The sequence below is a fragment of the Pseudophryne corroboree genome, chromosome 6, assembly GCF_028390025.1.
Source record: "Pseudophryne corroboree isolate aPseCor3 chromosome 6, aPseCor3.hap2, whole genome shotgun sequence".
NCBI lineage: Eukaryota > Metazoa > Chordata > Amphibia > Anura > Myobatrachidae > Pseudophryne > Pseudophryne corroboree.
The window spans coordinates 418,753,769-418,778,039 of record NC_086449.1 but is presented as its reverse complement, the minus strand read 5'-3'; the positions used below and the strand labels follow the sequence as shown (position 1 = coordinate 418,778,039).

The window sequence follows — 24,271 nt, the reverse complement described above, 5'->3', positions numbered from 1 at the left end:
GCCAAGGCCGATGCCCAATGTCATAGTACAGAGCATGTCAAATCCAAAACACCAAATATCAGTAAAAAAAGGACTCCAAAACCTAAAATAAAATTGTCGGAGGAGAAGCGTAAACTTGCCAATATGCCATTTACCACACGGAGTGGCAAGGAACGGCTGAGGCCCTGGCCTATGTTCATGGCTAGTGGTTCAGCTTCACATGAGGATGGAAGCACTCAGCCTCTCGCTAGAAAACTGAAAAGACTCAAGCTGGCAAAAGCACCGCAAAGAACTGTGCGTTCTTCGAAATCCCAAATCCACAAGGAGAGTCCAATTGTGTCGGTTGCGATGCCTGACCTTCCCAACACTGGACGTGAAGAGCATGCGCCTTCCACCATTTGCACGCCCCCTGCAAGTGCTGGAAGGAGCACCCGCAGTCCAGTTCCTGATAGTCAGATTGAAGATGTCAGTGTTGAAGTACACCAGGATGAGGAGGATATGGGTGTTGCTGGCGCTGGGGAGGAAATTGACCAGGAGGATTCTGATGGTGAGGTGGTTTGTTTAAGTCAGGCACCCGGGGAGACACCTGTTGTCCGTGGGAGGAATATGGCCGTTGACATGCCTGGTGAAAATACCAAAAAAATCAGCTCTTCGGTGTGGAAGTATTTCACCAGAAATGCGGACAACATTTGTCAAGCCGTGTGTTCCCTTTGTCAAGCTGTAATAAGTAGGGGTAAGGACGTTAACCACCTCGGAACATCCTCCCTTATACGTCACCTGCAGCGCATTCATAATAAGTCAGTGACAAGTTCAAAAACTTTGGGCGACAGCGGAAGCAGTCCACTGACCAGTAAATCCCTTCCTCTTGTAACCAAGCTCACGCAAACCACCCCACCAACTCCCTCAGTGTCAATTTCCTCCTTCCCCAGGAATGCCAATAGTCCTGCAGGCCATGTCACTGGCAATTCTGACGAGTCCTCTCCTGCCTGGGATTCCTCCGATGCATTTTTGCGTGTAACGCCTACTGCTGCTGGCGCTGCTGTTGTTGCTGCTGGGAGTCGATGGTCATCCCAGAGGGGAAGTCGTAAGCCCACTTGTACTACTTCCAGTAAGCAATTGACTGTCCAACAGTCCTTTGCGAGGAAGATGAAATATCACAGCAGTCATCCTGCTGCAAAGCGGATAACTGGGGCCTTGACAACTATGTTGGTGTTAGACGTGCGTCCGGTATCCGCCGTTAGTTCACAGGGAACTAGACAATTTATTGAGGCAGTGTGCCCCCGTTACCAAATACCATCTAGGTTCCACTTCTGTAGGCAGGCGATACCGAGAATGTACACGGACGTCAGAAAAAGACTCACCAGTGTCCTAAAAAATGCAGTTGTACCCAATGTCCACTTAACCACGGACATGTGGACAAGTGGAGCAGGGCAGGGTCAGGACTATATGACTGTGACAGCCCACTGGGTAGATGTATGGACTCCCGCCGCAAGAACAGCAGCGGCGGCACCAGTAGCAGCATCTCGCAAACGCCAACTCTTTCCTAGGCAGGCTACGCTTTGTATCACCGCTTTCCAGAATACGCACACAGCTAAAAACCTCTTACGGCAACTGAGGAAGATCATCGCAGAATGGCTTACCCCAATTGGACTCTCCTGTGGATTTGTGGCATCGGACAACGCCAGCAATATTGTGTGTGCATTAAATATGGGCAAATTCCAGCACGTCCCATGTTTTGCACATACCTTGAATTTGGTGGTGCAGAATTTTTTAAAAAACGACAGGGGCGTGCAAGAGATGCTGTCGGTGGCCAGAAGAATTGCGGGACACTTTCGGCGTACAGGCACCACGTACAGAAGACTGGAGCACCACCAAAAACTACTGAACCTGCCCTGCCATCATCTGAAGCAAGAAGTGGTAACGAGGTGGAATTCAACCCTCTATATGCTTCAGAGGTTGGAGGAGCAGCAAAAGGCCATTCAAGCCTATACAATTGAGCACGATATAGGAGGTGGAATGCACCTGTCTCAAGTGCAGTGGAGAATGATTTCAACGTTGTGCAAGGTTCTGATGCCCTTTGAACTTGCCACACGTGAAGTCAGTTCAGACACTGCCAGCCTGAGTCAGGTCATTCCCCTCATCAGGCTTTTGCAGAAGAAGCTGGAGACATTGAAGGAGGAGCTAACACGGAGCGATTCCGCTAGGCATGTGGGACTTGTGGATGGAGCCCTTAATTCGCTTAACAAGGATTCACGGGTGGTCAATCTGTTGAAATGAGAGCACTACATTTTGGCCACCGTGCTCGATCCTAGATTTAAAACCTACCTTGGATCTCTCTTTCCGGCAGACACAAGTCTGCTGGGGTTGAAAGACCTGCTGGTGAGAAAATTGTCAAGTCAAGCGGAACGCGACCTGTCAACATCTCCTCCTTCACATTCTCCCGCAACTGGGGGTGCGAGGAAAAGGCTCAGAATTCCGAGCCCACCCGCTGGCGGTGATGCAGGGCAGTCTGGAGCGACTGCTGATGCTGACATCTGGTCCGGACTGAAGGACCTGACAACGATTACGGACATGTCGTCTACTGTCACTGCATATGATTCTCTCAACATTGAAAGAATGGTGGAGGATTATATGAGTGACCGCATCCAAGTAGGCACGTCACACAGTCCGTACTTATACTGGCAGGAAAAAGAGGCAATTTGGAGGCCCTTGCACAAACTGGCTTTATTCTACCTAAGTTGCCCTCCCACAAGTGTGTACTCCGAAAGAGTGTTTAGTGCCGCCGCTCACCTTGTCAGCAATCGGCGTACGAGGTTACATCCAGAAAATGTGGAGAAGATGATGTTCATTAAAATGAATTATAATCAATTCCTCCGCGGAGACATTGACCAGCAGCAATTGCCTCCACAAAGTACACAGGGAGCTGAGATGGTGGATTCCAGTGGGGACGAATTGATAATCTGTGAGGAGGGGGATGTACACGGTGATATATCGGAGGATGATGATGAGGTGGACATCTTGCCTCTGTAGAGCCAGTTTGTGCAAGGAGAGATTAATTGCTTCTTTTTTGGGGGGGGTCCAAACCAACCCGTCATATCAGTCACAGTCGTGTGGCAGACCCTGTCACTGAAATGATGGGTTGGTTAAAGTGTGCATGTCCTGTTTATACAACATAAGGGTGGGTGGGAGGGCCCAAGGACAATTCCATCTTGCACCTCTTTTTTCTTTTATTTTTCTTTGCGTCATGTGCTGTTTGGGGAGGGTTTTTTGGAAGGGCCATCCTGCGTGACACTGCAGTGACACTCCTAGATGGGCCCGGTGTTTGTGTCGGCCACTAGGGTCGCTTATCTTACTCATACAGTCAGCTATCTCATTGCGCCTCTTTTTTTCTTTGCGTCATGTGCTGTTTGGGGAGGGTTTTTTGGAAGGGCCATCCTGCGTGACACTGCAGTGCCACTCCTAGATGGGCCCGGTGTTTGTGTCGGCCACTAGGGTCGCTTATCTTACTCACACAGTCAGCTACCTCATTGCGCCTCTTTTTTTCTTTGCGTCATGTGCTGTTTGGGGAGGGTTTTTTGGAAGGGCCATCCTGCGTGACACTGCAGTGCCACTCCTAGATGGGCCCGGTGTTTGTGTCGGCCACTAGGGTAGCTTATCTTACTCACACAGTCAGCTACCTCATTGCGCCTCTTTTTTTCTTTGCGTCATGTGCTGTTTGGGGAGGGTTTTTTGGAAGGGACATCCTGCGTGACACTGCAGTGCCACTCCTAGATGGGCCCGGTGTTTGTGTCGGCCACTAGGGTCGCTTATCTTACTCACACAGTCAGCTACCTCATTGCGCCTCTTTTTTTCTTTGCGTCATGTGCTGTTTGGGGAGGGTTTTTTGGAAGGGATATCCTGCGTGACACTGCAGTGCCACTCCTAGATGGGCCCGGTGTTTGTGTCGGCCACTAGGGTCGCTTATCTTACTCACACAGCTACCTCATTGCGCCTCTTTTTTTCTTTGCGTCATGTGCTGTTTGGGGAGGGTTTTTTGGAAGGGACATCCTGCGTGACACTGCAGTGCCACTCCTAGATGGGCCCGGTGTTTGTGTCGGCCACTAGGGTCGCTTATCTTACTCACACAGCTACCTCATTGCGCCTCTTTTTTTCTTTGCGTCATGTGCTGTTTGGGGAGGGTTTTTTGGAAGGGACATCCTGCGTGACACTGCAGTGCCACTCCTAGATGGGCCCGGTGTTTGTGTCGGCCACTAGGGTCGCTTATCTTACTCACACAGCGACCTCGGTGCAAATTTTAGGACTAAAAATAATATTGTGAGGTGTGAGGTATTCAGAATAGACTGAAAATGAGTGTAAATTATGGTTTTTGAGGTTAATAATACTTTGGGATCAAAATGACCCCCAAATTCTATGATTTAAGCTGTTTTTTAGGGTTTTTTGAAAAAAACACCCGAATCCAAAACACACCCGAATCCGACAAAAAAAATTCGGTGAGGTTTTGCCAAAACGCGGTCGAACCCAAAACACGGCCGCGGAACCGAACCCAAAACCAAAACCCGAAAAATTTCCGGCGCTCATCTCTACAGTATATACACTGCTTACACATGAGCGGGAATTAGCCTTACATTTTAGAGTTCCAATATCTGGAAATCAGATGAAAGACACACAATAGCAATATGATAGGCTAGTTGAAATGCAGGATATATTTATTGATCCCACTCTGAACAAATGGACTATTTGCATATCGTCCACATGGGGTAAACCATCTTCAGTCTCAGCCAATCTTCTTTATTGCTAAAACTTGAACAAACACAACATATAGTGCAATATCGTTTTGCTTAAAAACATGGATTTAATAGACGAATGCGCTCACACAAGTTAAAACATATAAGGCATATCACCAAGCTGGATAATCTCCGTCTGGAGCACCATATAGTCCAAAGTGGCAGATGTTTAATGCCAAGGGTCCCTCCACAGTCCCGGAAACTAGGGAAGGTACCACCAAATCCTTATGGACACTAACGGTACTGCCGCTGGTGGATCCAGAAGTGATGAATCTCCACTGCTTAAATGCGTTTCGGACACAGTTGTCCTTTCTCAGAAGCATAGGAGACTAATGCGGGGATCCCCTCTTTATACCCAGCATTACCATGTGCACTGCAGGGGGGGGGGGGGGGGGGGGGGGGGGCAGATATAACATGTGCAGAGAGAGTTAGATTTGGGTGGGTTATATTGTTTCAGTGCAGGGTAAATACTGGCTGCTTTATTTTTACAAAGCAATATAGATTTCAGTTTGACCACACCCCACCCAAATCTAACTCTCTCTGCACATGTTTTTGCAGTGCACATGGTTTTGCCCATTCCCTAACAAATTTGCTGCTGCGATCGGGTCTTAATTAGGCACTATGTAAGTATGATTTCATCAGGGTTGGGTATGTGCATAATGTATCGTGCAAGTTATACTGAACCACTCAGAATTTATTGTGTGGAAAAGCTGGTACTTTTTGATGATTTCATGCACATTGACCATATGAACACCTGAACATAGTTGTCCAAAAATCAGGAAGCTGGAAAAACTTTACATACTGTAGTCTTGGAAATTAGCCCATAAAACCTTACACATGGCTAGAGCTAAATATTTTTATTCAGATATTAATATTTATGGCACTTTCGCTTTTAAAATCACCTTAATGGTTATTTTTTTATATTGACGCGCTTTTTTATGTTTATTAATTTCTTATATCCTGCAGCAATTAATCGTTGCCAGTTGGTATTTTCACATGTGTATCAGAAATGTAGATGAGAAAATAATGTTAAATCATGTGTCTTTTATTTAAACAAGCAATGAGTACCATCATTAAATATCGAACTGATTTATTACATGTATTATAAACACATTCATATTCACTGTAGAAACAGTTTCATCAAAATGCTAGATGCTATACAACATCTCTGATATGCAGTCCATTTATGTACAAATGAGGAGACAGTGGAGACAAACTTTACAGATTACAATTTTAAGTACCAATTGTTAAAATAAAATATAACCAACAAAATGATATATGTATTTGGCTGGTACAAGTTATAAAATAAAAATAAACAACAAAAATCTATCTATATACATCAATTTAAAAAGGCTTAAAAACGGACACATTAAATAGCACAAAAAACAATCTAGAAACATGTATATTACAATAATGTAGTCTGTGTACGGAACACGGTTTTGAAGGGTAACATTTAAAAAAAAATCCCTATTCGCCTTTTTCTTGCTTCTCTGCTAGGGTTGGAGAAATGGTCAGTGGGAAAATGGATACAGAATTCTTGCTTAAGCGCGGTCAGAAAATATGGCTTACAATATACTGTACAAGCTTATTTATAATGTGCACAACACAAATACAATAACGCTTAAATTGCTAAACAAGTAACAGGCTCTTTGCAAGCCACTAATCTGTGGATGTCATTAAATAAGCTTTACTGCAGGTCATGATGCAGAATGTTATCTAAGTTACTAATTTGTTAGTAAACTGTAATAAACTACAATGATAATATGCAACATTTATTAAAGTGCAAAATAATATGTATATGAATCAATCATAATTGTACTCTAGTATGTGTACATGTGCACAAAGCCTCCCAGGTCACAGGTCTACACTAAAGATGCAATCTAAAAATATTATGATGACATCGATATGTAATGTTAAGGGTTTTTTTTATATGGATATGGCGTTCTGTTACAGTATCTGTATATAACATGTCTGAAAGCTAATTGCTCTTTGAAAACCGCCGAAAAAAAAGACATCCAATGAGATATTAATGAAAACAGGACTTTGTAACTTCATACAAGATTTATACAAAAAACACTGGAAGTTTCTAAGGCATGAAGGCGTAATGCCATAGGTGCAGGGAGTGCTATGGTGCCCACAACTGAGGGAGGATGGTCTTCCCTATAAATGCCCAATGTGTACATGTGTGAGTATTTCACAACTGAAAGGTTCTTACAAATGTTTAGTTACGTCCCTTCATTGATTTACTGTCATCACCTATGCATATGTTATTAACACCCAAACAATGCCATATACAAGTACAAATTATGATTGGAAGCTTCATACACCCAAAGCTTCATACAGTGATAAAAATAGTGAATTGTTAGAGCGGAGTTGTTTCACTTGCACTAATGATTATATCAAACTACTTTTACAGCAGTGACACTTATAGCAGAGTTATGTGTGACATTACATGGTATATGTTATATTTGTGCACATGTATTTATATATATATGTGTGTGTATGTAGTAGTATATAATACATATATACTGTATGTATGTGTGTACTATAAAGTAGATGTTATGTAGACAGGTTTTATATAGTCATGTGGATGCATGATATTATTGTGTAGATGAGCGCTTAGAGTTCAATACACAGGTTGAATTGTATATAGGGGATCCGGCTATTAGGATCCTGGCAGCTGGAATCCTGATGTCAGATTCTCGACACCCGTCAAAATATTGACTCGAATAGGACGATGGTGTCTATTTATGCAGATGACGTATTTCTGTATAATTGGCCTGAAGATCAATGATGTGTATTTATAAGATAATGAACATGTGTGAGCCTATGAATAATAGTGACTATCTATACAAATTGAATTGTTTTATTATAATAAATGAAATAAGATGTTTCAGAATGTTCTGCGCATTATCAGTTTAAAGGCTAAGAGGAGGCCTACAATGGGATAAAATAAGAATAATGTAAATGTTTAACCCGTGGAATATGTCTGAAACAAGAGTACATTTTGCGTTGTTGCTACAATTTAAAAATCTTAACAATGAAGATTTGCTAGTAAATAAAGTATATGAAGAATCCCCAATCAACTTACAGCAGAACTGTTAACTTGTACAAGATGGTGAGCAAACTTCACTATGCTAGAATAAAAAATTACTTTCTACGACAACCTATAATATTTTTAGCCTATGGTAACCAGAGCAGGGTCACAGGCTGTTCTGCATTTATCACGAAGATATTGTTACTGTATGACATGCAGAGGTAAATGCAGTAGTTATCTTTCAGTACGTATTGTACATGTGTGTATGGGCAAACTAGACACAGAGATGAGTATAAAAAAAGGCAATCTCAGGCTTCCTTAATAATGTTAATTGATCCCATCCAGAAATAATCAATTATAAGTGTGTCCAATATAATACATCTATAAATATATGACACATTAATCAAATAAAACCCATTTCACAGCTAGAGTAAATTAACAATATTCCTTTTAGTCCTGTGGTTTGTCAGTATAATATCAAGCACTTGCGGGTATTTTTCTTCTGGTAATGGCACTTGAGACATCAACACTAAATTAAGACTTTAAGCCTGATATATACAGTAAGAGTGCACAGCTATTTGTAAATAACATTTATTGTAACAATGAACAATAAATATGGCTTGTTGTTTTTAACCATTTTGACTGTTATTAGTTTAGGTTTTTAAATAGTTTTCTGGAATAAATATAATTTACGACATACAGTATTATAAAGGATGTGATTACCATTGAAATAACTGGAATGGAGCACAGTCTGTCATGTGACAATGGAAGGATTGCCACAGCCCTGACAATGTTCAGCTCATATCCCGCAGTTAAGCTAGTAATGGGGATACCACAATTGGCACATGAACATGGATTGGACCTGTGTGTAGCAACCCCATTTGCAAAAGAAAATAAAGTGACGTTATTACTTACATTTCAATTGCTGGAAAAACTAGCAACAGTATTATTGTCCAGCAGTGAAATATAGCACAAAAGAGAGTGCCATTTCTGTCTGACAGTGACGAATGCTGTATTAGTGTGATGAAAACACTTTACTTCAAAGAAAGCTTCTTAAAAATGTTACTCTGTCAGCAAGCCTGAAATCCAATAGGCCATTTGTCTGTTGCGTTACATACGAAGTTCACAAGTTGCAAACTTATGAAATTCAAAACAACATTTATCATATTTGACAAACCATTTCCCAGTGCTATAAGCATCATCACCGCCAATCTTATTGATTTGTAATTGGATTAAGAAACATACACACTTTCTATACTTTTTTTATACTGACTTTAGGTAATTCTTAACAAAATATTCAGAGTGGGATTAGTACAGGGGTTTACTGTGCTCCCTGTCCTCTGAATGGAAATAGGACAAACATTCAAACCACATCTCAGAAAAACAAGATCATATACTAAGCAGCAGAAAGAACACTTTGTACTGTAAAACTTTCCCTTTTTCATATGAAAATAATCAGTTTTTTTTAAAAGACAATAAAATCATTGCAACTGTAGGTCTATTACAGCCCTTATATGTTTTATTTTACTATGCCATCCGTTTCCAAAGACCATCTTACCAACAATATAAATAAAGTTCACTTTTTCTCCTTTCTATTGTGTTTATTAGTGCTATATGGTTGTTTAAACTATGTCAGTAAATGGAAATATCTATGTATATTAAGATACATGCATGATACAGTATAAGGTGGAAGAGATTTGTAGCACTGCTTTGCAGTATACAGTATACTGTAGGATAAGTGGACATCTGTGAACCACTTTGCCAATCAATATGTCCTTACTAACAATCTATTAAGACACATTTCTGGAGCCCTCCATTACATATAGCACATATATGTAGCCAGTATGGTCATGGAACTGGAAGGGAGTGCTACAGAAAGGATAAGGTTAGCTTTATGATCAGTTTCATTTCTATCTGGATAAAAAAAAAGTAGTAATAAATAATAATTAGTATTAACTTAATCTTCTGAAAGCTAATATGAAAACACAATTCACCAGGGACTCATGTATGCATTTTTACCACCCAATATAATATTGGAGGAACATGCAAACATGCTTAGTAACTTCGTAGCTCTTTAAAAAGGAAAACTATTAACATCATATATTCACATGGGGTGTGGATCATAGGGTTGACTGTATCTAGGTTGACAGTCATTAGATCGACCACTATTGGTCGACACCTTAAATAGGTTGACATGGTCGTTAGGTCGATGTGAACAAGGTCGACATGAGGTTTGGGTTTTGTTTTGTTTTTTGGTGTAATTTTCTTTGTAAAGTGACCATGAACCCCAAATAGTGCACCGCTTTCCTCGCCATGCTTCGGGCAAGGTGCCGCGCTCCACTACCGTTGCGTTCGGCACAGGTTACTATTCCCAATCATAGTTCACGTGGATCGTAAAGTATGAAAAAGTAAAAAAACAAATAAAAAAAGTGAAAAACTCATGTCGACCTTGTACATATCGACCTAGTGAACATGTTGACCTATAGACCATGTCGACCAACAGTGGTTGACCTAATGAGTGTTGACCTAAGAGCAGTCAACCTAAGGACTGGATCCCATCACATGATGCTATGATATAATTATCTAATTTTAATTATTATAGTGGGACAAATAGAATCATACTGTTTGTCTGTAATCATAAAGAAAAACTATTGCTTAAGATCCAGGCAGCTGATTTCTTCTGTTCCTGCTTTTCCTGGTGTTCATAAGGACTTTTAGTTTGCTGTAATCCCCTTTTAGTTTTGGAATTGCTGCTACCTGACTCTTCTTCTGCCTGCTCTCTTTGCAGTACTGGTTAATCATCTGCATCTCAGAGTGACTGAATGATCCAGTAAGGTCCTTGGGATAAAACTGTAGTCCACTCAATGTACTGGCCCAGATCAGTTGGGATTTATCAGTCATGAAAGTCACAAGCTCCGGCTCTAATATTTTTAAATTGATTTTTGCAATTGTTTGCTTGAAGGTATTCTCTGTGGCTATGCAGTGATACAGTCCTTGGTCAATGTCCTGGACAGAACGGATAAGAAGCCCTTGGCCAGTAGAAATGATCCTTTCATTTAATTTCACCTATGAAAAGAAAATAACAAAATGTATTATTCTACAAAAATAAATATCATGACAGTAATACACCTGAGTAAATTGAGATATTATAGATGAATGATTTGCACAGTGTACCGCTAGTCTTTCACTGTACCAATCATTGTATATATTTTTCATAACAAGTGATAACTGTTGGTCAATAGATAGTAGTTTTATTAGATCTAAAACCACTATTAGGAAAGTTGTCTTATTATATGTAAAATTATAAATGACATAAGTCATAGATTCATTTACTAATTTATTATAGATACTAAATATTATGTAAAAATAAGAATATATGTATGTTTTATTAAAAGGACCGCTAAAGCCCAAAATTAAAATGTTCACAACCACCTGGAACTGATTAGCACAGTGGTCAGGGAACAGGGATAAATTACCCCAAATGGGGTAAAAATGAAATTCCTGGGGGTAATGGACGGTCGCGCTGCCGAGACACAGCCCCGTCTAGCACCGGCCGGCTCGCGTTGTGACGTGCTGATGTCATACCGCGCTCCCTCCTGCCCACCCTGCGCTGTGCTCCTGGCCGCGGTGTGACGTGCTGACATCACACTGCGCTCCCTCATGCCTGCCCGTCCTACGCTGTCCTGTCCTCCCACGGCCCGTCAACCCACACACAGAACTTGAAGTGTTCTGTGGCTGACCGCTGACGGAGTTCCGCAGGATCAGACAGTGGCCCACATAACAGTAGGAAATTCCCACTGACATTACTGAGGTGAGGATGTGACCATCTGTCTCCTAAAAGTCGTGTCCCCCCCCCCCCCCCCCCCTCTTTCCCCCCTCATCCATCTTTCTTACAGTCATTCTGGTGTTTTGGGGAGAAAGTGTTCAGTAACCCATTAATAGCCAAAAAATAATTGGCAAAAATAATAATAAAAAGAATTATATATATATATATATACACACTTCCAAATCAAGGGGGTAACGTCTGCGTATCTAAATATATTTTGGCATAAAAGGTAAAAAAGTTCCCTGACCCCTGGATTAGCATATTGTTCCCAGGCCTCTGTATTTAGTGTCGCTACACTGGCAGCAAAGTGGTTTGTGAACAAGAAGTCGCATCACAGACATTGCTACTTCTGATTGGTTCTCCCACTTGAATTTCCCATAGCGTATATTAAAGTGGTATACTAAAATATTCCCCATTATAGGGGTAATGGAGGTATAATGTAAAATACAGGATGGACAAAACAAAGTGAGTCAGTTGTCCGTTTGTATATCATAATTTGTGGGATTTTGCACATGTCCAGAGCAGTGGGTATATCCCTTTCAGATTTGTGTGATTTTGCCACTTACAGTATGCTTGCTTGTGCTTGGACAGGCATACTGGGGAATTCTAACATGGGCAGAGTACAGTATGGACATGCTTGTGCAATTACATAGAAGGAAAATATGCATTTACACAATGGAAAGCTGTATTATTTGCAGCTGGTCAGGGACATGTGCAGTTAGTGGATGGTGACGGTCATTTGCTTGTAGCTGGATGTTTGCTAATGCTGAGTGGGCAGCTGCTTTTTTATTGCTCTGGCATATAGATATTATTTGCAAGCATTTTGTTGTGTACAGTGAGTTGCTGTCCATGGCACAATAATCAGGCTATTTGAAGTGATTTGAGAATAGGTGTATGTGGACACATTTGAACAAGTTCCTATAATCCATGCTGAAATCCTGGTAGCATCTGACTTCCAGTAAGCATACTGTATGTAACTTTAATAAGTCATGGTTCTGGTTCTAAGATTTAATCAACTGCTTTTGTATGATTCATAACTCACTACTATTTTAATGCAAGTCTCTGTGTAACCAGTTTTTAGGAATGATTACAATAGATTTCTCTCTCTTAAGCCCAGCGTACATCAGAGATACACTATATTGACAAAAGTATTCTGACTCCTTACTATTAAACCAACAGCGACTGTAATAACATTTTATTCAAATACATATACTTTAATATGGAGTCTGTCCCCCTTTTGCAGCTATAACAACCTCCACTCTTCTTGGAAGGCTTTCTACAAGATTTTGGAGTGTTTCTCTGGGAATTTGTGCCCATTCGTTCTGTGGAGCATTTATGAGATTAGGCACTGATATAGGACAAGTAGGCCTGGCTCGCAATCTCAGTTCCAATTCATCCCAAAGGTGCTCAATGGGGTTGAGGTCAAAGCTCTGTGCGGGCCAGTCAAGCTTTTCCACACCAAACTCAAACCATGTCTTTGTAGTCCTTGCTTTGTTCTCTGGGGCACAGCTGTGTTGGAATTGGAAACTGTTGCCACAAAGTTTGAAGCATTGCATTGTCCAAAATGTCTTTGTATGCTGAAGCATTAACATTGCCCTTCACTGGAGATAAGGGGCCTAGCCTAAACCCTGAAAAACAGACCCATACCATTATCTCTCCTCCACCAACTTCACAGTTGGCATAATACAGTCAGGCAGGTAATGTTCTCTCGGCATCTGCCAAACCCAGACTCGACCATTTGACTGCCAAACAGGGAATTACCAGCACTACAAATGACAGGCATTACGTCCAGTAGGCCAGCCTCCTGACGAAGCTACATGTGAAATGCTTAGAGGCATGGCCTGCTAGACGTACCTGCCTCCCACCTGACCACTGGTTTGTGCCTCCTGCCTGTGTTGGTGTCTCAACGAGCCGCGGCGTTGTCCCGTAAGCCGCTGGCGCGGTTTGAGGTCCCGGTTCCCAGTGCAGTACAGCCCTTTCCGGCAGGCAGAGATTGGAGCTTTTATTCTGTATACATCATGTGGTAACCAGTCCACACGGGTGAGACCCTCGATACGAGTCTCATTTATTTAATGTTGATTCTATGTCACAGTGATCTTGTGTGTTAATATGGATCCTTTGCCAAAGGGATTTTATCTGTTTTAAATAAAAGTGATTTACACTATGTGCGCCCTCTTCTTCTGTTTCTGTATTTAGACTATCTTACTCAAGGGGCCAAATGTAATAGAGTGAGAGTTTAAAAAAGTGAGAGATTTGGTAAGGTTTTGCAGTTTTTTTTAAGTGGCAATCATTTACAAAGCAAGATCAACCTGGTTTTGCAGTGTAAATGATTGCCTTTTTTAAAAAAAACTGAAAAATCTTACCAAATCTCTCACTTTCTGAAACTCTCATTCTATTACATTTAGCCCCAGGAGTCCGGAGTCTCTACAGGAGGGGTGTAGCGGTTTTTGAAAGGCTATAAACCTAGTGCTATATTCCAGAGTTTTTGATGACCTTGAGGATTTCTTTTCATCTTTTAAGCGGAAACTGAACATTGACCGGCGCACCTGTACACCATTTCGTTGAATTATATATATATATATATATATATATATATATATACACACACACAGAACTGAAGGAGGCACTCACGGGTTTTTCAATTCAAACTAAGTTCAGCAGTCAGACGACTTCATGCTGTCTGGCTGCTGAACTTAGTTTGTATTGCAAGACCTGTGAGTGCCTCCTTCATCTTTGCTTATTTGTGTTCACAATCCACTGGAAGGCACCGGGGCAACTGCCACCGTTTAGTAAGGAGTGCCGGTCACTGCTGTTCTCTCTCTCTCTCTCTCTCTCTATATATATATATATATATATAGTAGCATATCCTTCCCCACCTGTGGCTCAGGTGTATGCGGCAATGGAAAAGAGGCGGCACTCCAAGGTCTTTGTTAAAGCTTGTATTCAAATCATGGTGCAAACAGGACAAACGTGTTCATGGCAATAAAAAGACATGGCAGGCTTACGACGTTTCAAGGCATCAAGCCTTTTCCTCAGGTAAGAATACCCATGTGCAGTGAGAACATAAATAATAAAAGAACCAACTCTCTCTCTCTCTCTCTTTATATATATATATATATATATATATATATATAGTATTTTAAAGAGAGATAAAAATGTAATCTATTTTAGAAATAAGTACACAATGCAATTCTGCAATGTTTATAAATCCTGTATAATTATGTGTTAAAGGGAAATAGATTAAAAGTAATGTAAGACTGCTGACATAAGTGTAAAGATCCTAAGCTTAACTGTAGTGTATATATTTAAGTATTTGTTTGTTACCACTGTATATAGAGACGCTATTATACGAAACTGATCTGCTCCACTTTATCACGTATTGCAGCTGGTTCTGAACAATTTTCAATCTCAACTTTCACTCCAAAGAGCGCACCATATACATATCTTTCCTTGTAAAATAAATCCAAGTAACATTTGTCTCTTGGCAATCGGAAGAATAATTTCCAGACAATGATGCTGCTATTGTCTAGAAGAAAGAAACAGCTGGTGATTTGGGCCATGCTGTAAAGTTAACAGGTCAAACTGTAAAATATCTCTGACATATACATAAAAGAAACTTCCTCAGTGGGAAGTGAATAATAAAAAGCAGCATAAGAACTTCTAACTAGTTCTTCTCTCCATGTTTTAATACATTATTGCAAAAAATATATGATAAATGAAAGCAATAAGTTACAAATATATTACACGCTCAGGGGAAAGTGCCTGAAAATGATATGGTGTACTGTTTTTGACACTTAATTAGCACATGCTGATGTTTCTAGCTGTATAATCCACATGTCATAGTTACTGCACGTAGTCCGGGAAGAAGTCTGACTGGGAAATTGATGGCTGCTACAGGTCACCATATCAGAAAAATGCTAGGTGTCACCTCTTTCTTTATTGTGTCAGAGACAAGTACTACTGAATAGGTTCCTTAAGAAGATCTAGGGCAACATTTACTATGCGACAGGGTATGGAAAAGATCCGCAGGGAGGGAAGGGCCATTTTTTGGAGGACCCCACTTTTCTAGGGATTCCAATCCTCGGCTGACAAGTCTAGAGCAGGTTGCCGTTTTGGCTGGGGTACCTCACTCTGGAGGTCCCCCTGCCATAGTATCATCAGCACTGGCCGGTTCGGCCTAGTGCTGGTCGTTACAAATAACAGGGACCCTACTCCATTTTTCCACTTATTTTGCCACTACCAAACTAGGATTAAAAGCCCTGGGCTAATTATGACATTGCAAGGGCTCTCCAAGCTGTTTATTAATATTACATTTTTAATGACTTTCAACATAATAGCCTGCACAAATGCTCTCTTCAAACTTCTTCAAAAGTGCACATCTTAGTAAAGCTGGACTTTCTATTCTTGGAGTGGAAAAAACATCTATAGTCATTGGATGTTCTTTTCTATTCTAAAATGTAGCTTCTCAGTGGTTTTACTGCTAGTTTGTGCTTAGGAGATATTCAGGAGGCGAGTCTGCCTGTAAACCGCTACAAAATCGCTTAGATTGCAAACCCACCACTTAGGAAATGTACATCCTAGTGAAGAAGTCTTTGAGCAGGAAAAGTAGCTGTAGAATCAGACAGTTTTTGCCTATATTAACCTATTAAATTTCTTTTCAGGCATTTCTCAAAGGACACATTTGATAATGATTAAGGACAGCACTTTATATGAATATTGGTTGCAAAACTATATTTGAAAATACATTTACAGCACCGATAATCCAGCACCCTTGGTTCCACCACTGTAACGGATTATCCATTTTGTTGGATTATCGGTGGTATATACAGGGGCATCCCAATGGTTTACTCTCCCATCCCCTTATCCTAAACCTCCTGCAGCCTGACTCTCTCCCACAGCCTAACTAAGCCGTCCTGCAGCCTAACTCCCCCCTCTGCAGCACCTAAACCTTTCCAAGCCTAACTGAGCCTTCCCACATCCTAAACCACCCCACATCACCTAAACCTCCAGCAGCCTGAGCCCTCCCCCACCAGCCTAACTCTACCTCACCACCTAATTGAGCCCTCCCACAGCCTGACTGAATCCTCCCTCATCCCAACTCCCACCAGCCTAATTCCCCCAAGCGCCTGATGTGTCCAGATTAAAAGAGGTTCCAGACCATCAGGTGCCAGATAATCCATGTTGTACCTGTATATCTGAAATAAAACTAACATTAAAACATGACAAAGTGGTTTTTTTTGTAGTGTAATGGCTTGTAGGCCTATTTCTTTAGCCTTTGAATGTATTGAAATAGGCCACTTATGTGAGGTAATAGGAGTTACTATATACTGTATGTCAGATTTCATCAATCTTGCTGACCTGGGGATAGTCTATTGTTTGGAGAGATATTCTGTCAAGTTTACAACTGACTGCCTATCACATCCAGCGAGCAGTATCTTTAACATTAGAAACATCTGGAGGGCATGTTGTGTCACCGCCAGAACGGTTGTGGCGAGTTTCTGGTGAGTTTTCCTCTACTCACATTTTATTACATATGGCTACTTCAATCTTATCAGAAACACAGCAGAAACTTCCACTTTCCAAACTCGCAGCCATGGGCATACCTATAATGGATGCAGGGTGTGCTTTGCACACAGGCCCCTGGGTCCAGCGGGGAGAACACCACACACCCTGCACCCAATCAGCATACTTATCTCTACATCTGTACTGTAGGTATCACCGGGAACATAGTGCAAGTGTCATGTTTCCATCATAGATCTGCGCCTATAGAAATGACCAGGAAAACGGTGGAGTCTACTGTGGTAAAGGCTAATTTCAGAAAAGGGGGAGGGGACAAACGGAGACTGCATATGGGCCCTTCTCTCTTGATCCTCCCCTACCCTACTATTACATTTACCCCTTTGTCTAAAATAAGGGGTTAAATACATTCAAAATCAAATCAAGTTTTTCTTTGGTTTTAAAAGATGGATAAATACTAGAGTTGGAGTCTGGAGGAGTCTTGAACACATAATAAAAGTTTCAGGATAGTATGGTTCATATCTACTGAATGATGGATTGGTTTTATTACTTGTTCTGACAATAATTGAGGTTGAGGGGTTTGGAGCTAATCCTCTTCCCTATAGTGTAAAGCCTAAGGAAACTGAAAAAAATATTCTGAAAGATAGAAGACATTCTGCCAGTTTAGCAGCTGTACCATAGGATAAGCAAAGCATTTGGATTAGTGAGAGGGATAACTAACTCAACATGTTTTTTGTTAAGAATTGATATAAGTACAGTCAGCGAATCAAAAAGCAGATAAAGAAACAAAAGCTGCTGGAATAATAACTACTCATTTTGGTAGATAGAATTTAATATCAGAAAGAAATATAAGAGAAGTAATAGTAAAGACATAAGAGCACACAGGTAAAGGAGAAAGAAAATAATCAATTGGGAAAATGAGGAACCCAATGCATACTGAAAGTGGGAAATACCGCACAGGTATAGCAGCTGTGTTAATTAGCTAAATAACATCCCTGCATGGTCAGAGTCATGTGCAAATAAGATGGACTGCCTATAAATATGGTTAGCATTGTTGTTAGAGAAGATGTAAGAGACTGTTTCATAAATCAACAGTGTCTAAGGTGATGTCAGCATTTACTTGGGAGGCATTCAAGTTTCCGGCTGCCGGGATCCCGGCGGTCATGATACAGATACCGGAATCCCGACACCCAGTGAAATACCTGCGGTCTCAATCCCGACCACCGCCCGGAATCCCCACTCAGGTGGTGAACCACACAACCACCCGAGGGGGAATATACACCAGGCCCGAAGCGCGGCGAGCACATCAGGCCCGCAAGGGGACATGCTGCACTTGCCACCGGTATTCCGGCTGTCGGAATCCCGGTGTCGGTCTCCGACAGCCGGGATATCACACTGAATTCCATTTACAGTACTGCAGAAGAAAACACAGCAACAGTAATAGTGGGCAAGGCAAAGTAGGCAAGTAACTACAAATCCATTGAATGCAAACTGTAACCTGTGATGAAACCAGACAGCAAAACTGATCAGAAAACACTACTGTCCGTTCGCATGTTTCAGTATTTAGTGGTATTAGCAAACCACTGCGGGTATGATATGCTTTGCTTCCTCATAGCACTGGTTTCAATTCACACCAGGCCCATATATGTGTATAGTTTCTATGTGCTCTTTGTTTTATGTGGGTTGTTTCCAGGTACACCGATATTCTGCTAGAATCCAAAAGCACACAGATAAATTAACTGGCTTCTGTAGTGTGCATGTGTGTGTACATATTATGGGGATTAGAGCTTGTATGCGGCACTGGAGCAGGGACTGATGTGATTAACTAAATATTCTTTGTAAAGCGCTCTGATATAGATGGACACTATACAAATAACTGTTAATAATAACAGTGAAAGAAGGCGATTTAGAATGATGCATCGTCTACCACTGTGTTCTCTACAAAAATAAAAATGTACATGTGGTGCCGCCCTAATGAACTTTAAGTTGTGAGTGCTTGATTCCAACTATGGTGGTTATGTAAGAAGATAAAGCACATATTTCTGACATTGCCTGAGTGCTATAAGTACCTTACAAAGTAAGGTCAATCATAATCACTGCTTATGGCAATGAATGATCATTTTCACTCAATGATACATTATTTCACTATCTGAGTGGTGTGATGAGCATGACACTGATGTCATTATATATATATATATATGTACTTCTCAGTCACCAGATCTGAAACTAATCCATTATGTATGGGATGTTCTGGAATGATGCCAAAGATGTTCTCCGCCACCATGACCCAGCTGTATGTCAGCAACTTTCTTGTGAAAATGGTGCTCCACCCCCCAACTCCTGGTCCAGTCGCAGATATTGTAAGACTCATACTTATGAGGCGAATAAGCCAAACTGGCTGTAGATGGAGGCCCAACACCCTATTCAATTATTTTATACTAGTGTTTCCATTATTTTGTGCTCTACCTGTACTGTAAGCAATAAACAAGCCAGATTTCAGTTTTTATTTTTGGAAATGTTGTGCTACGGGCAGGGGCATAGCCAGAACTTTGTGGGCCCCATAGCAACATTTTAAAGGGGACCCCATCCCAATGCTTCTAGAGAGACACTTCTCTGCAGCAGTTGTTAATTTTATGCCCTGTAATAGTGCCCTAGTTCATTTTCTGACCCACAGTAGAGCCTTATTTAATGTTATGCCCAATAGTAGTGCCCTAGTTTCTTTTATGAATCTAAGTAGTGCTTAAATTCACCCTATGTCACATTTCAGAGCTGCACAGTACCATCAAATTAACATTATGTTATATAGTGCTCCCCGTTCATATTGTGCCTCATTACAGTGCCCTGGTTCATATTATATAATATTAAAAAATGTCCTCCAGTTCATTTTATACCACACTACAATGAGTAAATCCAGGGGAATATCTAGATATATTGCAGGCCCCAAGGAAAAAAGTATGAAAGGACTCCTACGTACCATCCAATGGCAAAAAATGTATATAACACATGTAATTTTGACAGGGTAGGTGGGCCCCTCTCAGCTCTGGGCACCATAGCAGCTGCACTACCTGAACCTATGGTAGCTACGCCCTTAGCTACGGTGTACAAAAAGTGATAAACCACAGAACCAGATATTGTATAGTTACAAAAATAAGGTGCTTTAGTGATTGTTCCTGAGAACATGCAGTAGATCAGGAATCAGTATTGTGGTGTTATATGGAGGTAGAGAGAAAGACAGAGTCATGATTAAGCTCTGTAATAAGCATTTTTTTTGCAGTTTTTTTTAAACAACTAAGCAATAGCTTTGAAAGTTAGGGACCAATTTAATAAGAGTGAAGAAGGGCACTCCGGAATCTAACTAGAGCACAGGCAAACACTTAGGTGGGGGTGATGAAGTATAATAAAGGCATAAGGTCTCATGACGTTCAAAGACGTTGAAAAAAATGTCAGCGCTGCTGAATGTTTTGAAAGTGAAAGTCACATTTTTGAATGAAGTCCTGGAAGAAATAGTCAGTATAAAGACTGACAGATGGTAAAACAATTGGAGTAGAAAGGAACATACTGTAGGTCTAACAAGCACACTGAAAATGAACTGAAGTGGAGCCAGCTTGGTTATAAGTAAACTGACATTTAAAAAAATTACAACACTTACGGTTAGAGATTAAAAATAAAGTACATAGCCTAGCAAAAAACAACAAAAACAACAAGGGGTATATTTACATAGATTCGTGTTTTGGCCGTTTTGAAGGGTTTTTGATCTCGAATGGTATCGGGTGCATTTTACTGCAACTTTTTGAATCCTGATACGATCATTCACTAAGCTGCCGAGTTTTGCACAATCGTTTTTTCCGATGTCGATGTGATTCGTAATATCAGGCAGTGTTTTACGGGAGTGATGACAAAACACAAGTAAATCCCGTCCGGATCTGTGAGATCCGTGCAGGGCTTCATTGTGTACCTTAAAAAGGTTTTTAAAGTGTTTAAGAATCTGGAAAAAATTGCGTGGGGTCCCCCCTCCTAAGCATAACCAGCCTCGGGCTCTTTGAGCCGGTCCTGGTTGAAAAAATATGGGGGAAAAATTGACAGGGGTTCCCCCATATTTGATCAACCAGCACCGGGCTCTGCGCCTGGTCCTGGTGCAAAAAATACGGGGGACAAAAAACGTAGGGGTCCACCGTATTTTTTGAACCAGCACCGGGCTCCACTAGCCAGAGAGATAATGCCACAGCCGGGGGACACTTTTATATAGGTCCTTGCGGCTCTGGCATTAAATCACTAACTAGTCACCACTGGCCGGGGTACCCTGGAGGAGTGGGGACCCCTTAAATCAAGGGGTCCCCCCCCTCCAGCCAGGGGTGAAGCCCGAGGCTGTCCCCCCCATCCATGGGCTGCGGATGGGGGGCTGATAGCCAAGTGTAAAATAAAAGAATATTGTTTTTTGCACAAGAACTACAAGTCCCTGCAAGCCTCCCCCGCAAGCTGGTACTTGGAGAACCACAAGGACCAGCATGCGGGGGTTAAACGGGCCCGCTGGTACCTATAGTTCTTTTGCAAAAAAAATACCCAAATAAAAACAGGACACACACACCTTGAAAGTACAACTTTATTACATACATTCCCACACACACACATACTTACCTATGTTCACATGCCGACTCGGCCCACGTCTCGACGGTGATTCCAGGGTACCTGAAAATAAAATTATACTCACCTAAATCCTGTGTGTCGTGTCCTTTTGTAATAATCCACGTACTTGGCAAAACAAAAAAACGGAAACCCGACCACGCACTGAAAGGGGCCCCATGTTTACACATGGGACCCGTTTCCCCGACTGCCAGGACCCCCCCTGACTCCTGTCAAAGAGGGTCCCTTCTGCCAATCAGGGAGCGCCACGTCGTGGCACTCTCCTGATTGGCTGTGTGCTCCTGTAGTGTCTGTCAGGCAGCACACGGCAGTGATACAATGTAGCGCCTATGCGCTCCATTGTAGCCAATGGTGGGAACTTTGCGGTCAGCGGTTGACCGAAAGTAACCTCACCGCTGACCGCAAAGTTCCCACCATTGGCTACAATGGAGCGCATAGGCGCTACATTGTATCACTGCCGTGTGCTGCCTGACAGACACTACAGGAGCACACAGCCAATCAGGAGAGTGCCACGACGTGGCGCTCCCTGATTGGCAGAAGGGACCCTCTTTGACAGGAGTCAGAGGGGGTCCTGGCAGTCGGGGAAAGGGGTCCCATGTGTAAACATGGGGCCCCTTTCAGTGCGTGGTCGGGTTTCCGTTTTTTTGTTTTGCCAAGTACGTGGATTATACAAAGAAAACAAGATGCCCTGGATTATGTGAGTATAATTTTTTTCACAGGTACCCCAAGGATTCTACATGGAGAAGAGGACCGAGCCTCGTGGGAACATAGGTAAGTATGTATGTATGGAGGTGTGCATGTATGTAATAAACTTATACTTTCACGGTGTGTGTGTCCTGTTTTTTAGGGGGTATTTTTTTAGTAGTAGTACTACAGGTACCAGCGGGCCCGGTTTTCCACTGCATGCTGGTACTTGTGGTTCTCCAAGTACCAGCTTGCGGGGGAGGCTTGCTGGGACTTGTAGTACTGCTACTAAAAACAATATTCACATTTTTTCAAAAGGCTATCAGCCCCCCATCCGCCGCCCTTGGATGGGGGGGGGGGCAGCCTCGGGCTTCACCCCTGGCCCTTGGGTGGCTGGAGGGGGGGACCCCTTTATTTAAGGGGTTCCCACTCCTCCAGGGTACCCCGGCCAGGGGTGACTAGTTGGGTATGTAATACCAGGGCCGCAGGGACCAGTATAAAAGTGTCCCCCGGCTGTGGCATTATGTACCTGGCTAGTGGAGACCGGTGCTGGTTTCAAAAATACGGGGGACCCCTACGCTTTTTGTCCCCGTATTTTTGGAACCAGGACCAGGCGCAGAGCCCGGTGCTGTTTGAAGAAATATGGGGGAACCCCTGTCATTTTTCCCCCCATAATTTTTCAACCAGGACCGGCTCAAAGAGCCCGAGGCTGGTTATGCTTAGGAGGGGGGACCCCACGCAATTTTTTTTCAGTTTTCACACTAAACAGACCCTTTCCCATAGATAACCATGCACAGATCTCACTGATCCGTGCATGGTTATCCAAACTCGACTGGAAAAAGCAGGTCTATTTTTTTGCTGCTTTTTTTAACGATTCGAAAAAAAACAGACCCGCACTTGAGCACTCAGAAACTAACACCCAAATACGAATGAATAGTGAATGCCCGTATTGTATGAAATAACAGCCGTGTTTGACCGATGGTCTATTCATTTGTATTTCGGAACTTTGCAAATCAAACCATTAGGAATAGTCCAAACACTGCCGAGATTTGTGCTTAGTGAATTCCCGGATTGGGACTTTAAAAAAAAACAACACAAATCGGACAAACTCGGATTTTTAGTAAATACTGGCCAAGGTGTGCAAAAATCTGAGAGCTCCAAGCAATTCTATAAAGTAACAGCAGGCTACGGAAAATGTTCTTCCTCTGCTATCATATAACCAACATACTTGAAATAATTAATTGTATAAAGTTTAATCAACAAGCTAGCAAATGTGGCAGCCTGTAGAAAAGTTTCAAAACATGTAAAAAACAGACCACCCAATTTACAGTCTCAATGGGAACACAAATGCTGGATACTTAGTATACTGTAGACACTGTGTATTCTACTCTGACTCATAGCCTACTTAAAAGATTTTTTAGGTGTTTTAAGTGTTTAAAAATTACATTTTACAAATCTGGCATACATATTATTTGTATTAATTTCATAATTTTATGCTTTACATAGTACATATCAGCTCTCACGTTTATACAGCACATATACCATTTGTAAGGACCTACATGGTAAGGAAATTTGTCAGATACTGCAATGCACTGCATATCACTTGCAGAGCTGCAGCTGAACAACATCTGGAGAAGCAGAAGCTGCCAACTGTGATCAAAGTCATACATTTAGTAAGCGTTTAGATAAACTGTAGTCCATCAGTTTGTACTTACATAGTATTTAAAATGGAATCTGCTGGAGCAAAACTGATTTAAGTTAATCATTTGTCTCAAATACCCTGGTTTAAACTTCAGTGCTACA

General features: G+C 41.7%; 1 protein-coding gene across 1 annotated transcript in view; it reads right to left on the bottom strand.

The window, feature by feature from the left end:
- Window positions 1-5,787: 5,787 nt before the first annotated feature.
- Window positions 5,788-24,271, bottom strand: part of SEMA3C (semaphorin 3C) — a 265,500-nt gene continuing 247,016 nt past the window's right edge. The window contains exon 18 of the mRNA XM_063926949.1: window positions 5,788-10,866. Coding sequence (XP_063783019.1) covers window positions 10,456-10,866 — 411 coding nt within the window. The 3' untranslated portion in view covers window positions 5,788-10,455. The remainder of the gene's footprint in view (window positions 10,867-24,271) is intronic.